The sequence below is a fragment of the Coffea arabica genome, chromosome 5e (assembly GCF_036785885.1).
Source record: "Coffea arabica cultivar ET-39 chromosome 5e, Coffea Arabica ET-39 HiFi, whole genome shotgun sequence".
Taxonomy (NCBI): Eukaryota; Viridiplantae; Streptophyta; class Magnoliopsida; order Gentianales; family Rubiaceae; genus Coffea; species Coffea arabica.
Genome location: NC_092318.1, coordinates 50,423,927 through 50,443,313, shown reverse-complemented (window position 1 = coordinate 50,443,313; position 19,387 = coordinate 50,423,927). Strand labels below are relative to the sequence as shown.

Below are 19,387 nucleotides of genomic sequence, written 5' to 3'. Positions count from 1 at the left end.
GACATTATAACAAAAATGATATATCAGACCATTAAAATATCTCTGACGGCGTTATGGTTGAAAAAAATAGATAATTTGGGATGCATCCATTCTGTAGGGACACTTGCAGGAGGCCCCTGATTAGTCAAACGGTGGAGGTTCGCATAATAAAAAATAATATGTTATTAAAGCGAACAGACGTTAACTACATAATTTGCATGATTTGACAACGTTCGGGTGCCCACAATTACAATTAAAGAAAAAAAGATAGTTCTACTACACGAATAAGAAGGTCTTTATTTTAACTACTAAATATATGCATACCGTTTCACTTTCATCGATATCAGGAGCAACAGCGTTTGGAGGGCCATTCACTGTCTGACTCATTGAATGGGTCTACGAGTTTCGTATGGGCCAATTCATTGTATAAGACAAATAAAATAGGTATATCAGAAGGGATGACGGCCATAACAACATTGTCACACAATGTAACATCAATGTAACTATTTATGCTGTTAGAAACATCTAAATAAAAGCAACAGTCATGTCCATTTTATACTAATCGAAACAGAATCAGTAGATGAACAGCATCCCATAAACATGTATTCCTCAAATGAAACAGATGTCGGCTCCGATTCTGAGACCTACAGTATTGACACGGCAATAATATTATTTCATAATTAATGGTACCTAAACTTTAGTTAATAGTATAACGATAACTTAGTTTTAGCATAAATGTTCCCCTAGTACCAAAATTTGATCCATACCGTAGTCTGTGTAGTCCTTGACAGTCTAGATTTTCTTTTTACTCTGTCAAATTTATCAACCCAACTTCGCATCATTCTAATTTTCTTCCCACCACCTCATTTTTTAATGCCTCTTGCGACTACTGCCTCCCTCATTTCATTTACAATTTCAATTTTATCCTATTTCTCGACATTCAGATTTTTTTGATTTTGCAAAGGTTGCTCTTCGCTTTCTGAGAGGAAGAGTTCAACTCTCTTTGCCAAATCGGATGTGACAGTGATTGCTATTTTACTGGTGTCCTCCGACATTGCTGTTCGAGTTGCGACCTTAATCATGGCTGGAGCGAGCTCCCGATAACTAGTTGAAATGATTGCTTTTGGATCAGCTATAATTTCCCGTCCTTACCGATCAAAACAGTCTCCAGCTCGAGCTCTTCTTGTCCATCGTCTCTTAACGTATTCAAAAGGAATTGTCTTTATGCCTACGGTATCAAACACCTTCAATGAGTGTCCACACAAAATTCCTTCATTCTCGTATTTTTTGCAACTACAATGTACACTTAGATCATTCCGATTGAATACCACTATTCTTTCAGATCCTCCATCATATCTCATGACCGCAAACTCTACAAACATCCCTGCATCTTGTTGTCTCAATATAACCATAGCTGTTGACTCGCCATATTCATTTTGGAATGCAACAAATACGGTGGGTGAATACGTCTCTGCTGCATGTACAAGCACAGGTGTTTGCCTCAACCCAACCATAGGGAGCTTTTGCCTCATTTCATAATCTGCGATGAGTTCATTATGTCTCTTATCATCAATCACTCGATTGAAATGTCTAAAGAACTGCACAAGATCATGATCCAGTTTCAAATGATTTTTAATTGCTACATTTAGGCTTTCGCTAAATTGGGTGCTTTGCATTCCCGCGGTCTATCTTTCTTTCATCATACACCTTGCCCACTCATCACGAATTCGATACAACTCGAAAAGCCATTTATTATTTTCAAGATTGTATTTTTTCACCATCGCCTCCCACACCCTATTGAACTGTTCCACTTCTTCAAACTCATACATGCAGGCACCAAACATGTATGGAATATCACTATTTTTCTTGTAATGATTGCCAAGATGTTTCATAAAATTACGCCTTATGTGAAACGTACATAGACCGTGAAATGTTTCTGGCATGACAACTGAAAGAGCGGCTGCCATGGCGTGATCTTGATCGGTTAATATGGTATTTGGACGCTTTCCGCACATTACTTCTAGAAATGTACCAAATACCTATTTGAAAGAATCTATAGTCTCATCACACATAAGGGCAGCACCGAATATCACAATTCGCCTATGTTGGTTAAAACCCACAAACACTCCAAGTGGGAGGTATTCTTTATTTATTTTGTAGGTTGTGTCGAATGTGACTACGTCTCCAAAAAAGTTGTAATCAATTAACATTCCTACATCAGGCCAAAAGATATTAAATATCTGCCCTTCACAATTCAGCTGTACGGCATGAAAAAAGGATGGATTCTAGAGTGTTTGCTCTTGAAAATAATTCAGCATGTTACCTGCTTCTCCATATTTCAAACTCCTTTCCCATCGAGTAAGAAGATATCGTTTCAGGTCTTCCCGAGTATATCCCACATTTTTCATCCCACCTGCCTCCTTTCCCATAAGCTCATGGCTCTGTTTCAATGAAATCCCAGCATCCTCGCTTGTTTCAACTTGGAATCCTTGAGCCTCACTCACTTTTCTTTGTAATGGCATCATGTGCGAACATTAAGCAATGTGCAACTCATGGTTATGTTCTAAGATAAGGTCATGTACACGGTACTTCATTATATCTCTAAGCAACACAATAACCATTTTAGTTCCACACCCTGTTTTCGTCGGCGCTCGTGTCCTTTTTGGCATCACATCACCTTCGTACTTGCGTTTTACACCTTCCTTGCAGTAACTATATCTCCTAGACGTCGTCACACCGTCTTTGTCTTTATTTAGATAGTCTTTGCATACATTAAAATCCGTTTTAAAGGCATAGTTGTTGTAAAACTTGTGCGCATCCTCTTCACTATTGAACTCCATTTCTAATTCAGGGGTCCTATCTTCTACCAATTTGTTACAATCCGTTACTTCTGCTCCTACTAATTATGCATCAAACACCTTAATTTGCAGCAGTTCATGAATGGTATGTACATAAACGACAACATAAATGTATATTACCATTCATAATGTGTTATGTTACACACATTATTCGTATACCAAATCCTATTATTACGTTCATCGATATGATTAATATTGTACAAATACTCGTACACCAAATCCTATTATACTCTAAGACAACGATATTATGTATGTACAAATACAACTCCGTGTACAATAAGTTATACATATTGTAATGTGTTGGTCACATGTTGTAAGTATATTTTAACTGTATGTACATCCACTCGGATGATTATATTTAGGTTCTAGGTACTTTGTTCACTGGACCTTATGTCATTCGTCAATGACAACCGCCTAAGCCAACTCCGTATTTTTTACTATTTCTATATTTTGAGGGCCAAATAAGCATTTTCTACTCATTGTAATATATTTATTACATCATGTAATTTACTTACAACACCAGGTACACCCATTTATTATTCACATAGGTCGGTCTTTTCCTCTGTTTTACCTCATTTAATTCTGCACCTCCATTATATACACACTGCATGGTCAGGAGAGAAGGGCAAACTAAGATTGTGTCATGAGTATGGACCAACTATTAGATGCACAATGATTCATATCAATTGTAATACAGTACCTATAACCTGTAACTAATTTACAACAGGATGTACATTCGTTCACTTGTTAAATGTGACTTTATTTCTCTCATCTTTCACTAATTCCGCTTGATTTCAATACATACCCCTGGGTCTTCCGATGACTACTATCCCATTATAGTTCATCACTGAAAAGCTAAATGCTCACACACACACACACAGATACGGTACAATTTTACTATTCTTCTATCATCTTCATATGATGTCTTCAGTGAATCTAATTTCATCTTTCATTTAACAGATGTGCATTTGGATGACAAATAATTGGCCACAGTTAGTTATATGGTTCAGTCACGTTACCTTCGTCTGCTAATACACTCTACATTTCACCAAATTCAGAGAGTGCAGCTGCTTCTGCTATTAAGTTGAAGGACAGAATCTGGTGTTTTATGACATGTTGAATTTCCTCTGTTTGCTTCTACCTTCCTGCAAGCCTTGTAAGCATTTAAAATGGATACAACATTTGCTGACCCAGTCACCAAAGTCTCTTCTCAGTTTCTCGGTAACACTCTCGGACGGAAATTGTGTCGAGTTTTCTGAGAAAAGAAAACTAAGATAAGAGTTTTCTGTCAACTCCCTATCTTCAGACGGAGCACGCCAAGCCTCTTCCTTCAGCTCTGTGAATTTTGTGCTACAGTTTTCTAAGAAAGAAAACTGAGATACGAGGTTTCTGAAAAAAGAAAACTGAGCTCCCTATCTTCAGACGGAGTACGCCAAGCCTCTTCCCTCAATTTCGTTTTGTGCGGCTAATTCAAAATTTCAATTTGCTTTTCAAAATTTCAACTCTACCGTTTGCTCCGTCTGATTCCGTTTGGAAGCCCAAATTTTTTAATTTGGAACGGCGTCGTTTTTGCCCCTTCTTAAGCCTTCTTGACGTGGATCATTTTTCTCCTCATGTTTTTGCTTGTGAGAGGACCGTTCAGGAGCGGTCGGCCTGACGACCGCTCCTGCCCCGTATCCCTCCTGACGACCGCTCGGGCTGGAGACTGTTTTGATCGGCGAGGACAGGAAGTTGTGGCTGATCCTAAAGTAATGATTTCAACTCGTTATCGGGAGCTCGCTCCAGCCATGATTAAGGTCGCAACTCGAGCAGCAATGTCGGAGGACACCAGCAAAGTAGCAATCACTGTCATATCCGATTTGTCAAAGAGAGTTGAGCTCCTCCTCTCAGAAAGCGAAGAGCAACCTTTTCAAAATCAAAAAAATCTGAATATGGAGGAACGAGATAAAATTGAAATTGTAAATGAAATGGGGGAGGCAGTAGTCGCAAGAGGCATTAAAAAACGAGGCGGTGGGAAGAAAAGTAGAGTGATGCGAAATTGGGTCGATAAATTTGACAGAGTAAAAAGAAAATCTAGATTATCAAGAACTACACAGACTACGGTATGGATCAAATTTTGGTACTTGGGGAACATTTATGCTAAAACTAAGTTATTGTTATACTATTAACTAAAGTTTAGGTAACATTCATTATGAAATAATATTATTGCCGTGTCAATACTGTAGGTCTCAGAATCGGAGCCGACATCGGTTTCATTTGAGGAATACATGTTTATGGGATGCCGTTCATCTACTGACTCTGTTTCGGTTAGTATAAAATGGACATGACTCTTACTTTTATTTGGATGTTTCTAACAGCATAAATAGTTACATTGATGTTACATTGTGTGATAATGTTGTTACGGCCGTCATCCCTCCTGATATACGTATTTTGTTTGTCTTATACAATGATTTGGCCCATACGAAACTTGTAGACGCATTCAATGAGTCAGACAGTGAACGGTCCTCCAAATGTTGTTGCTCCCGATATCGATGAAAGTCAAACGGTATGCATACATTTAGTAGTTAAAATAAAATCTTCTTGTTCATGTAGTAGAGCTACCTTATTTTCTTTAATTGTAACGGTGGGCTCCCGAAGGCTGTCAAATCATGCAAATTATGTAGTTAACGTATGCTCGCTTTAATAACGTATTATTTTTTATTATTTCAAGATCCACCGTTTGGCTAATCAGGGGCCTCCTGCAAGTGTCCCTACAGAATGGATGCATCCCAGATTTCCTATTTTTTCCAAGCATAACTCCATCAGAGATGTCTTAATGGTCTGATATATCATTTTTGTTATAATGTCTAGTCCAATTTAACTTTATAAGTGAGCAATATAGGCACTGGTAATGATTTGTTGACAGTCGATTACTTATACTATATAATGTAGGAGGAGCGTGGGGCAATTTCAACACACTGTGATGTTGATGCATATCATGTATTTGCACCATCACCTCAGGTGATAAACTTTTATCGTTACAGCACATATTTATGTAATGTTATTAATTGGAGACTTGGACATCGTATATCATTAATCGTATGTTTTATTAATAATATTTGCTGATTTGCCATCGTTACCCATTTCAGGGAAGAAATAACACACAGGAATTGCAACTACGCGTTGACGTCGCCTCCCCCCAGAATGAGGTTGATGAATGATGTGTAACTATATATTTTCAACGAGACATTAAGTGGTTGTCCCAACCTGAGAATGTTGCATATGTACGTTACAAGCAGTTAATAAGTTGTTACAACTTATTGACGAGGTTATACAGGCACCATTGATGTTTCACTCTTTTCAAATTTAGACAAGTGGATTACAATTGTAATCGCATCTAGTGTTAGTAGTCATCAATTAGAAAATTATAAAGTTGGTAGAAAATTGAAGTAACAATTTTACAATAGAATTGAACGTGTTTTTTGTGATCGGATTTTTTTCACTAAATCGACCATAACAGTTGAATGGTTGTCGTGATATGTATATCATTCTACTACGTTCAATTGCATAGCTTAATAACATATTTATTGGCATAGATCGCACTGTCAAAGGTACGATGTATAAGATAACACAATCTAAAGTCTAAATTGTCTTGATTTTGTTATGATGATAAATTCGAATTATTATTGGGCTATTTTTATAAAACATTATCATTTAGGCCATTTGTTTTGCATCGCTTGACGAATTTAGTGCACCATTGACATGATATATCACAGGCACATCAATTGGTATTACAAGTTTTTAGGTTAATTAAATTATGATCAAACCAGGTGACGACCACGTCTAGGTAATAGGTGCTCATAACAAAATGATTCCTTGGACAACTAATTTGTAACGTTAAAATGAAGTTTTACAATGCAACAAAAAGGAATAACGAACAGTACACAATGGGTTACAACCAGTTAGGGATCTGTTACTGTTACGTTACAACTAGTTACGACTGAGTAACAGGCATTATTAATATCCAAATATGGTAAGCAATTTATTTGAGTAGAGATTATAATGAGTATAGTTTTACCGCTACCCTAACAAACATTGAACTACATCCCTTGTTATCAGTTGTATCCCATACAACACCTGGGAACGCCGTCATGCATTAGACAATGGGGTATGTACGTTTGAAAGTCATCGTCGCTTGATTCAGTAAAGTCAGATAGGTCCGGGTCCGATATAAGCATGGGATCTGCTAAAATGTGTTGAACATCAAAATGTTTTCCAATACCATGTATTTTTGCGGCCTGGATCTCGTGGAACCTGTGAAGCCTACGCTCCATCTGCATAACTTCTCGCTGTAGTCTATGTAATACGCTGGCATCATTGGCTTGTGGTCCTATAACAAGATCCGCTGACCTTGTTCTCGGGACGCGGATGCCATGCCAGCGACAAAATACCTCTAATTCCATTCTTCGCTCACGAACAGGCTCCCATATGGGTTCATGGTCCATAACGAAATAGCCAGACGGTAGATGATCGTTGACGATATTTTTAAAAATGTGACCAGCTAGTCCCAGAGAGTTGATGGTGTTAAGTGGAGCGTTCCTGAACTCGCGTTTGGTACCCATATAAAACCCTCCCATCTGGTGTTTCGTACTTGCTTATGGCATTTGTTGGATCCAACGATACTTTCCGTCTTTTTTGCCGAACATTTGATGGTAAACTTGTATGAGATCCTTCGTTTGTGGATTGCATGACTATACTAATACCTACTGCTTTTTGGTTGGATGTTAGAAGTATCTACTGATAAATAATTAGGTGGGAGAAAAAAAGAGGTAGAAATTTTTAACAGAGCACCTATTTGAGACCATACATAGTAAATGGTTTCTTCTGGCAACTTGACCAACTGCTTGCTATGTCATTTCATGTTGTTCTCCACGGGATAGTACTCCTGGGTGATTAGATGAAGGCATGACAACCACCTATTAACGAGAGAATAGATTCAACGTTTAGTCAAATGTATAGTGTGTGGATGAAATAATGATTTAATTTGATTGGGTCATAACCTGTACTCCAACAACAATTGGTTCAGGTGAATTTCCAATTATTCGTCAGTCACCTTACTTTTCAAGTGTAACAAGAAGTTGCCACTAGCATATGTACGTTACAGGACGTTAATAAGCTGTTACCGCTTATTGATGTGCTTGTACAGGCCCCTTGTCATTTGCCTATATGTTAAAATTTAGACACTTTGTTTACAATTATATTAACGATAAGTATTACAGATAGTATTACAGGCACTTCAATAGGTATTACTCTTTCAGTACAGAAATGAACTTACAATTTGCGGCATGGTTTGGTTCCACATGACCACATAATAAGTAACAGTTTCGCAGAAGAACATGATACTTCATTGGGACAAGTAATTTGAAAGTAGGGTAACTAATATTTAAAATGCAACAAATTTTGATTACTCTATGTACATGTTGAGTTACAACCAGTTATGTATTTGTTACAATTCATTACAACTAATGAATTTGCAATCGGCAGTTTTTCGTCTTATCTAGTTAAAACTACTGATATTACAACTAGAAACTGATATTACAACTAGTGATACTACAACTAGTTAATATCTGATGAACTTTTCCTCTTCTCTCGTTTGTGCAATTGCACTTGGCACAAACAAAAAGTCCTCCCCTCTAACACATAAAATTTCTTAGACACTTTAGTAAGTGTCTATTGAGAATATAGAGATGGTCGATTCGAACCCCAAAACAATTGATGTAGCGAGGCCTTCTCGAACATCTCATTAAATTAGCGAGATCTTCTCGAACATCATGCAACCTACTGGCTGCTATTTGGCACCCAAGAACTTGATTTCTGTGTGAACCCTCTATTGATGACACTGCAATTGAGGTTAGAGGAGGGTTGGAAAATACTAATGATAAATTTCATGCACGGGTTCATTGTCACCCTTCAGTAGAAAGAAATGGGAAGTGTGAAGTTATTGAAAATGGAAAATGTTTGTGTAGTAATGAAAGGTGGACAGAAAAATTTTTGTTGTTGAGGGATATACTTCTGCAACCGCCCCCTTTTATACTCCGCAGGACCCTCACAATGTGGTAAAATATCACTGGACAACGCATTCCAGGCCAAACAATTTTGTCGTTGCAGTTGAAGCTGTAGAGTTCGATGCATGCCATTGAATTGTAGTGGTTCTCTGTTCACACAATAAAACAAATTTTGCAGCTTTTGTCATGAAATAACCTGTACACCAATATTAAGGGTCATGTGGATAAACAGTTACACATCAGTGACCTGTACGTTTCACTATGTACGGATTGCGTTACAACCAGTTAGTTGTATGTTACAATTTATTATAACTAATGAATTTGCAATCAGCAGCTTTTCGTTTGCTCTATTTAAAACTGAATAATATTCCAACTAAATATTCCCCGATATTACAACTAGTGATAATACAACTAGTTAATATTCGATGAACCTTTTCTCTTCTCTTGTTTGTGCTATTGCCCTTGGTAGAAACGATAATTCCTCCCACTGACACATTAAATTTCTTACACACTTTATTAAGTATCTATTGAGAATAGTTACGATGATCGTTTCGAACCCCAAAACATTGCGTAGCGAGACTTTCTCGAACATCTCATTAAAATAGTGAGATCTTCACGAACGCATATGAGGGCAATTAGTACATCACGGGAGAAGAGACTGTAGACCCACATGCAGTGCCTGAACCATGTCGGATAAGTTTTGTTACGTTTCCAGGCCAGATTTGTTGTACCGACAGTGAATATACGTGTTACGTGCTGTTGCCAATCGTTTACAGACTTCAACACATGTTTGCAGCTTTTATCATGTTTAGGTCCTGTCCATCAACTTTTAAGAGTCACGTGGATACAGAGTTACACCTTAGATTCATGTACATTTCACTGTGTGCATGCACAGTTACACTGTCACAGGGAGGTATGACAGCCCAAATTATGCAACAGTTTCTTGGCCAAGAGTCAGATGTGTAACACTCTATGAACCTGGTCGGTGTATGACCCAAATTTACTACCTCTATGAGCGGTTCGTACCTCCTTATGCTCCAATGCTCTATAGGAGATTTCAAATTCGACCAGAAATTTTATGTATGTTGTAACTCAGAACGAACAAAGAGGTAAATAATAACTTACGAATTGTAACAATATATGAACAGTTTGTCAATCGTATGGACAAAATTTGTTGAACTATATTTTTAGTATCGATACATAAAATAATAAGTGTTACGTCGTGTCACTAATCAGCATCAGAAAATAAAATACCAATTGGGCAATTTTTATCATGGTAAGACCTGTATTGCAACGTTAAGGGTACCGATGTGAATATTGAGTTACACATTAGTGACCTTAATTTCGACATTGTGCATACACAGTAATACGCAAAATATTGTGCACAAAATCTCACAATGAATGTCAGTTTTTTGGCCCAGAGTCATATGTGTAAAACTGAATGGCGTTGGTCATTCAATGACCCACAATGTGATAGTACCTGAATAAGCACCTCCTTCTGCTCCTGATGCTTTATTAAATTTCAATTTTACAACTAATTCACTGAATGTTGTAACTTAGGACGAACAAAGCTGTAAGTAAGAACGTACGAATTGTAACAATTTACAATTAAGGTAACCATTTGTGCATCATTATACAATTAATAGTTTCAATTAGTTGGAGTCATTAACACAAAACAATTGAACAACACAGGTGATTTCAGATAAAAGAGCAATCATACAACTCCACAAAAAACTAATAGTGTGACTTCACCAGTTTCATACAACTATACGACTGGATCTACTGTTTACTCTATCTTCTAGATCACCTGCCAAAATGGAAAGTCAACAGTACAAGGATGTCAGTGTAACTTTGCCTATGAAGGATACATCTCCGACAAACTACAGGCGAAGTTTATACCCTCCCATGGGGCGAAAAATTGAAAGTGCTGTCAGCGAAAAATTGCTATTAGGATCAACAGAAAGGCGACCGCTACCGATATCATCATGAAGGTTTTCATTTGTCGAATATCTTGTTCGATTCGATGCACATGATATGGGAAAGAGTTTGGTTCATTTTGCACTGTTCCGGGACTGTCGAAGGAGCTTTCTCTACTTATTGCTTGTCGATTCGGTGAGGGAGGGCAGTAGTTAGCCTGAACTTGCTCATGATTCCTCCCTATTGGATGACACCAAGCGAAAAAAGCACAAGTTTTTCCTTCACAGTAGAAGTACAGCAACCCCTTCGTTGGTTTCTGTGACTCCACGATCTTCAGCCCAGCCCTTTTTCCGCAGTGGCAGTACCGATATTGGTACCTTAACTCAGTAGATCCGCTACCAAAATTGCTCGATGAAGACATTTGAACGATCTAAAACTCCTTTTGGGTCACATAAGCTTTAGTGTTTTAACCTTCTGTTGAATTAATGGTTGTGTGTCGATCATGAGCTAACACGGACGTACCTACAGGCGAAGTTTAATATGTGGCAAGAAACGATATAAGCTAGTAACTAAATTCTGGAGAATTAGTAAGTATAGAATAAGTAACATGTTTTTTTAAGACATACACAAAACCCAAAACATGTAATTGACTGTTACAATTGGGTTTACGTATCACTAATCCAATAAATAAATTGATAATCAAACTTTTTGAATAAATGTAATAAACTACTGACCCGATTCGACACATGCATGCCATTTTCGAGTGTGTTCAAATAAACTATTTTATTTGAATGCCATTCGTCATTTGTCACAATAACTATTTTGTAACAACCTATAAGCACACTGTAGCATGCAATCATCAAACATGGAGTTTTGTATTAATTTTCACACTCTAACTTCCCATTGAAGCATTTTGTAATAGTCTTTAATAACATTCAACTTCCCAATAACTATTTTGTAACAACCTACAAATACTTCGTAACTAACAATTTTGAAATATGGAGTTTTGTAAAAATTTTCAAACTATCCCCTTGCGAGTAACTGTTTTGTAACGGTTTTCGAACATACTGTAACTTCCCAATAACTATTTTGTAACAATTTACAAACACTTCGTAACCAACAGACTTCAAATATGGACTTTTGTATTAATTTTCAAACTGCAACTTTCCAACTAACTATTTTGTAATACTTAGCGAGCACACTGTAACTTTTAAAAAAATATTTTGTAACAACCTACAAACACTTTGTAATTAACAGTTTTCAAATATGGAGTTTTATATTAATTTTCAAACTGCAACTTTCCAACTAACTATTTTGTAATACTTAGCGAGCACACTGTAACTTTTAAAAAACTATTTTGTAACAACCTACAAACACTTTGTAATTAACAGTTTTCAAATATGGAGTTTTATATTAATTTTCAAACTGCAACTTCCCAACTAACTATTCTATAACATTCTACGAACACACTATAACTTTCCCAAAACTATTTTGTAACAACGTACAAACACATCGTAACTAACAGTTTTCAAATATGAAGTTTTGTATTAATTTTCAAACTGTAACTTCCCAAATAACTATTTTATTACAGTCATACAAAACACTGTAACTTCCCAATAATTCTTGACTAACAACCTACAAACACTTTGTAACTACCAGCAGTTATATATGAAGTTTTGTATTAATTTTCAAACTGTAACTTTTCAATAACTAATTTTGCAACAAACTAATTGGGCGCTTGTTCTATAGTTACACATTGTTCAATGTAGGTTCTAGTATAGTTGGCACAGAGTCACGACGAGCATCTTTGAACCATAGATTCACGACACAATTGAACCAATTAATGCTCCGTTAATGTTATTACTGACATTATTCTAGTGTCAATAGAAAATCTGAATTAAATTCAGAATTTATGGCCACAAATGATAAATAAACAGCACCACGATAAAAATTGCTAATCAGTATTGATGCTAATGTCTCCAGAAAAACAAAACTACTGTCTCAAAAGAAAGGTCCTTCTGAGTAGACTCCATAATAAAATTAGTTACAGTAATCCAAAAGCTGTAATACACATGTAATAATATACAAAAGCACGTCAAATGCAATTTTGTGAATTTCTTTCTCTCCCAGTCATGAATACTTATAAATCAGGCATTACCAACATTCAACTGCGCCCGTTTAGGTACTTGCAGGTTTGCGAAGCTGTCCGGAAACTTTGAGTTCTCCGCTGAGTTACACAATCGAGCTGTGTACAGCACTCGATACTTGCCAACATTTTCCTATCAGCACAAGAGGTAGGAATTAGCATAGTTGAGTGCCGAGGTAACAAGCATTAAATCAATTTCAGATGGATTGTAGGGAGAAAAGGGATATCAATTGTAATACCTCTGTAAGCCGAACAGCCAACCTTCCGCTCCAATGCTCTAGGAATGTCATAACGAAAACACCACTGTCACACCTGGTCACGTTGTCTTCTCATTAGTCAGTTATGGTATATATGTTGGACAAAAAACTTAGTACACGCTCTAACAATAATGACGGGAGAAGTCAAACTATTTACACTTTGTTGGGTGAGTGATGAGGGACATCGGCAACAGAAAATCCGAAACTGGAGAAGTCAATTTCCTTGCCAAACTTTGCCGCCACAACCAAACCCAGTGAACGTTTCTATATCACCAAAGATTATGTAAAACTGATTACAATCCACTAATGTGGCACTGTCATGTCGTGTAATGCATTTAGCAATTTGTCCAACATACCAGTCGATTCAGTACACTAATGTCTTTGCTCTTTGCTTGACTGCTATCAGGGTCTAGCACGTGCACTTCTTTCTCTGAGACACCGAAGCTGTAGACAAACCAAGACCCCTCTATGCATACTGGCACAAGTATCTGCGCCAAATGAGGTATGAAAAAGGTCAGACAGGTCATTCTACATAACCGAGTATGACTATGTTTTGAATGTTTAACAGTCACATAAGAAGTTTTGGATTAAAACTGATAATTGCATACCCAATCACAATTTGCAGGATCAACCCCCGTATTGTTATTGCGAACCTTGAAGAGCTTTAGAAGCTTAGCAGATAAGCTGGCATCAGAGAGCTTGTCGAATTTTCCCATTTTTAAAATTCCTTCCTGCAACCAATAACATAGCCGAGTGAAAGGTGCATAGAAGACATTAATAATGGTGTGTTGGATCGTAATACCAATTCAGATATGATGATGAGCATCTTTAACACAACTGTAGGATGCAGTCCAAATTTCAAACTCACAACTGCAACAGGTTCTACGATGTAGCGTTCAAGCTTCCTAATTTTGGCAGTTCTTCCACCCCAATTCATGAGACGGGCAAACATATCAATCACCTAATCAATGGCAAATGGTGATCAAAACATATAATTGAGTGTTGCTTGGGTGAGTTTACGTATGACTATTCCAATCAATAGATACATAATCAAACTTTTTGACTAAAAGTAATGAACTACTGACCCGATTAGACACATGCATGCCATTTTCCATTGTCTTCAAGTCAAGCCGAGTCAGCGAAAATTGATACATTTGAACAAGTATGTCCCTATCACATCCAGGACACAATTAAACGATTTACTAATAATTATTACTCCTACTCCAAAACACGAAAATCTGACTAATGTATATGAACTCCAATCTCATCCATATTCAATCTATTTTTCTATGCCATCTTCTTATGAACCACACGCGTACTTATTGTAGTGAATGGATCACAAGATCGAATTAATAGTTTTGTCAAGAATCTTACTTGGGATTTTGGTCCAGATCCCATGCATATGCAGCAACATTTTTTTCGTATAGGCTAACTGTCACAGGTGCTGGTAGAATGAACTCTGCTGACCGCAGAACAGTGCTCTTCTTTGTTGCACGTGTAGACTTGTGCTTCACCTCAACGTCAAGGCCTCCTACAAAAGACAAATAACATGCATTTCATATGACATTCATTTGTTGTCGTCTAACAAATTATAAGGTATTTTGCTTCATTCTTCAGACACAATGCAATTAGCAGTCATCAAACACCAATCGATAATTCACTAAATGCAATGTAACTGTCCTAAGAACTATTTGTACAACTCTTCAAACACACTGTAACTAACACTTTTCAAACAGTTGTGATAAATTTTCAAACACACTAACTTCTCAATAACTAATTTGTAACAGACTTCAATCACACCATAACAGTATGCTAAACTAACCGTTTCTAAGAGTTTTCAAATGCACTTTGACCAATAAATAAGTGAGTATCAACCTACAAACACACATTTAAACAGCAATCATTTAATATGGAGTTATGTTTGAATTTTGGAAACTGTAACTTATCTATTAATTATAATGACTAACAGTCTCCAATAACATTCAACTTTCGTCTAAATAATCACTCATGTAACAAGTTACAAACACTTCGTAACTAAAATTCTTCAATTACATCACCTGCATTAATTATGAAATAGCTTTCCGGTAACTATTGTACAATAATGTAAAATAAATTCCGTGACTAACGATCCGCGAATATGGAGTTGTGTATTCAATAGAGCAAACTGTAACTTTCAGGTTACTATTTCGTGACAAACTTCAAGCACACTGTAAACATTCTTCAAACATACTAACTTTTAATCTATAAGTTTCCACATTTTTTGGTAACAATTTTTAAACACACTGTAACTTTTCAATAACTATTTTGTAACATTTTTCCACTGCAATGTAACTAACATTTTTCGAAACACACTAACTTCTTAACATCAATAAAGTCATACTTTCATAATATGCCTAATTACGTTTGTTACATCAACTTCATATGTGTTTCATATCGGACAGGGTATGACAGTATGCTTAACAAGTTTTCGATGATGACAAGCCAGAGTTCAGACCCGTGTACGTAGCATCATGATGGTATAAACAAAGTTACCGTATATGATAATAGATGTTACAGTCATAGTACATGAATTACAACCTTATGAATAATAACAGTATACCAACCTTTCCGCTTTCGACCATATGATCGCAACTTTCGTGGCATTTCTTGCTCAAGCAGATGTGACGTCGATGCACTGGCGTGCAAAGGTGGTTGCACCGTACATTGACCCTCTTCGGCAGGTTCTATGACGTTTGACCTGTATTGCTCCTGCTCTTGCTCTTGAAGCTGTATAATGCTTCCTTGCGCAGTTGTTGTCATGGTGGTCCCTTGTTCCAATCCGCGACTGCTGTTATCGGGTACGACTGAAGAGGTAGGAATTGGATTCTCCATGTCCATTACATCTTCATTCAGCTCTGGATCTTGGATACCTTCAATATTTGTCCTCGTATTGGCATCGTCTTTCTCGGCCTGCGCTGCATTATGCTCGTCTTCATCAGACCCTTCCGCATCAATTTCTTCAGCATCATCATCCTCGTCGTCTGCCCCTTCTTCGGCAGATTGAAATTCCGGCTCTTCTTCGGTATCAGGACTCTTGTGCATTGTATAGTCCTCCTGTACAGGTTTTTTTCCTTTGTCCAATGCTTCAGTCCCAGAAGTGGAAGCTTTTGCTCTCGGCTGAGAGGAGAGGATTTCTGCAATCTTCAATATCCTTCGTTGGCTACTAACAGCAATGTTATACAGCTCATTTAGCTCAGCCTGCAGTTAGATGATGAAATTATCAATCCATAAATGAGCCACATGCTCTCAACAATTTCATACAATACAGGCATATACAATAGTACATTTACGCAAAGGTTCTTAATTTAACATTTGAATTGCGGCCATAGGTTCTATAACTGTAACTTATATACTAAAAAATAAAATGGTCACCCGGGATCATTGAAACTTCATACATTTATAACATGATTGGCCAAGAGATCACTATATTTCTGTATTTCCATTCATGTGACTTAATTTTTAATAACTCTCTAGACAGGGATGTAATATTGGGATTGGTATCACATATTAACATGATACTACAACATGAATGAAGTTGATAGGCCTATCAATAACCAATAACGTTGCTTACAATATGCAGTAATTACGTCTAATCAAACAACAAATTTCATTAAATCATGGAACAGACCCACTTACACCGATATCGGCGTGCCCGCTGTTCATCAGCATTCCTACCAAATCAGGGGGTAGTTCAGTACTCTGCCCATCATATTCATTATCTTCCGGATCATATTGTCCAATCTTTAACAACAAATTAAACCAACCATTTCAATAGAAAAGCCACGCAATACATAGACCACTACCTTTTATATGAAATGAGATCAATAATATATAACATTTTACCAGTTTTCCTTTTCCATAAGCTCCAAGATTTTTAATCTCAAGTGCATCCCTTTCAGAGATCAGAGCATCTGTCCATGCCTTAGCTCGCGGAGTAGTCCTCGACACTTTATGCTTCAGTATTTGTACCCGATCAAGATAATGAATCTGCAATACAATACAGTAATTAATTCAACTGTAGATAAACTTGACCACACTGTTAAAACATCATCGTAGACGCATTCATTTGAGCATAATCTAATCAATCCATCGCACTGAATTTGATAAAATGTGGAAATACAGACAGTAGTTATGAAGGCTCGCAAAACTAATTGACTCTCTGGTGCACTGTGTAACAATTAGAGCATATTTTCGTCATGACTACAACTATCTAATCTTACCAGCAGAACGAAGATACAACCGCCAACGTATTGGTGCTGCTTTTCACTTTTCTTTTGCACCTCTAGCACCTTATTGCATAGTACGATCCTCACATACTCAGCCCAGTTCAATCTGGCTACCCTATCAACCAATTGCGTACAGTTCCAAACCTTTATTTTGTGCTCGGCTCTAGTGGTTGGAGCCAGTAGACATCCACAACAAAATGCCACGAATAGTCTTAAGAATTCTTCCCCTGCATTCATGGCTACCAACTCATTTGGGAGCTCATTCCATTTGTATGTCCTACGACTTGGTCCACTTCCCCCAACCTCGGTTGTATCGGTGTCTTCAACTGGAACGGGACCTTCGTTCGGGATCCCCAGGATTAAACTGATATCCTTTGACGTTAAAGGTAGCACACCATCTCCACCAACATTTAAACTGCTCAATGTCGGATTAAAGTTGTCAACAAGCCAGGTAGCTATGCCACTAGGAATCCAGTGACACTGTATGTCTAGCAGCCCTCCAAATCCTATGTCTCTAATCTGCTGCTTCTTAGTTTCATCGATTCGTGAAACTAAACTTGACATCTGCTTTGGCGAGCATCGGATAGTGTACTTCTGATTCTACACCATTTTTTAGATATATGCATTAGACTAATATAAGTTTCATTAAATGTTTGATGAATCATGCCGTGTATTTACCTTGATTTGAACCCGTGTTTTTCGCAATATCGGCTTTCCTAGACGTTCCATTTCTTTCTCATACTCTTCTTTCTCTTTCAAATATTCCTCCTTTCGCTTCCTCATTTCTTCCTCACTCAACTTATTATATGCTGCCCGGACAATGTCATTGTACTGCATTGAATAAATAAAATCAAAAAACACGTTAGACTAAACACAAAATAATTGCTCGTTTCACTATTTTTCCCTTAGGCACCCCATCGGTTCAATGATTCTTCAGTTTATTTTGCTAGGACAGCATACCTCGGTCAGCTTAACACCCTTCGCCGAAACCGTGTGTTGATACTCTTTCCTGTCCACATTCAAAACTCCAAAGTTATATGTGCTATTTAGTACCATTATTTTTCCCTCATATTCAATAATCTTACCTGAACTTCATCCATGGATTCAATGGTGGGACTGGTTCTGCGACCTCGCTTGTTCCCGCTGTAATCAGTTCTTCCTCCCCACCTAAACGATCATTCCTTTTACTGCTTCTTTTCCTTCCCATCCTGCCCCTGAACAGTCAACATTGTAATGCTGAATAATGATGCCAAGTCTAACCTGCCAAGACCTTACGCAAGCACTGGCCACTTACCTATTCGATGAAGTGGGTGCTGCACCGTGTTCTGTACCACCACTTGTTTCGGCGAGTTCTTCTCTGTCTGCTTCCTGAAGTGTGCTTCCTGCTCGCGTTCTTGCCATTGTAAACTAATGTTTTTAACAAACATATTGCACTTCAGTTCCAAAATTTTTTTTCCAACCACAGTCATAACATATCATGAAGTACTGCTAAACATAATATATGAGCATCAAATATTAGTCACGCTAGTTATAGTACAACCTGTAACATTTTTTCTCACACTCAGTAACTCATTCTTCACAGTTTGTTATTTATTCCAACTGCCACTAATCTACATAATCTGTTGTTCTACCTATCAGATTGTACTTCATCCATCAATTTCTTCTTCTATTTATTATGCTACTGTACAATACCAATGCAGTAGAATAAGGGGCCATCCAAATTTATAGTATCTTCATGAAATTCTATAGACCAGTTCTATTATTGTAACTTCTGATCTATTACGTGTAACAACTATCAAAGATGATGTCCAACCACAACAATTATTGTACAAGTAATCTTCCTTTTCACAATTTGTTTGTCTCAATACCAAATTTTCTGGTTAATTATCCCTCATTTAGTCATTTCATAATCTATTCCCCT

At 37.2% G+C, this 19,387-nt stretch overlaps 3 protein-coding genes across 3 annotated transcripts; all 3 read right to left on the bottom strand.

Annotated features, from left to right (window-relative positions):
* Positions 1-2,513: 2,513 nt before the first annotated feature.
* On the bottom strand, positions 2,514-2,819 carry LOC140007103 (protein FAR1-RELATED SEQUENCE 12-like). Its single transcript, XM_072049817.1, has one exon. The coding sequence runs from the start codon at positions 2,817-2,819 to the stop codon at positions 2,514-2,516; it is 306 nt and encodes a 101-aa protein (XP_071905918.1).
* A 9,954-nt stretch (positions 2,820-12,773) lies between these two features.
* On the bottom strand, positions 12,774-13,728 carry LOC113705928 (uncharacterized). The gene is made up of 4 exons (XM_072049816.1): positions 13,558-13,728; positions 13,359-13,465; positions 13,184-13,256; positions 12,774-13,077 (listed from the first exon to the last, which is right to left on the bottom strand). Exons 1-4 carry the CDS (start codon positions 13,726-13,728, stop codon positions 12,946-12,948), a joined length of 483 nt encoding a protein of 160 aa, XP_071905917.1. The 3' UTR covers positions 12,774-12,945.
* Positions 13,729-14,571: 843 nt separating this feature from the next.
* LOC140007102 (uncharacterized) lies at positions 14,572-18,867 on the bottom strand. Its single transcript, XM_072049815.1, has 9 exons — positions 18,761-18,867; positions 18,552-18,680; positions 18,427-18,475; positions 18,145-18,297; positions 17,461-18,066; positions 17,084-17,227; positions 16,877-16,981; positions 15,805-16,438; positions 14,572-14,732 (listed from the first exon to the last, which is right to left on the bottom strand). Exons 1-9 carry the CDS (start codon positions 18,865-18,867, stop codon positions 14,572-14,574), a joined length of 2,088 nt encoding a protein of 695 aa, XP_071905916.1.
* Positions 18,868-19,387: the final 520 nt, after the last annotated feature.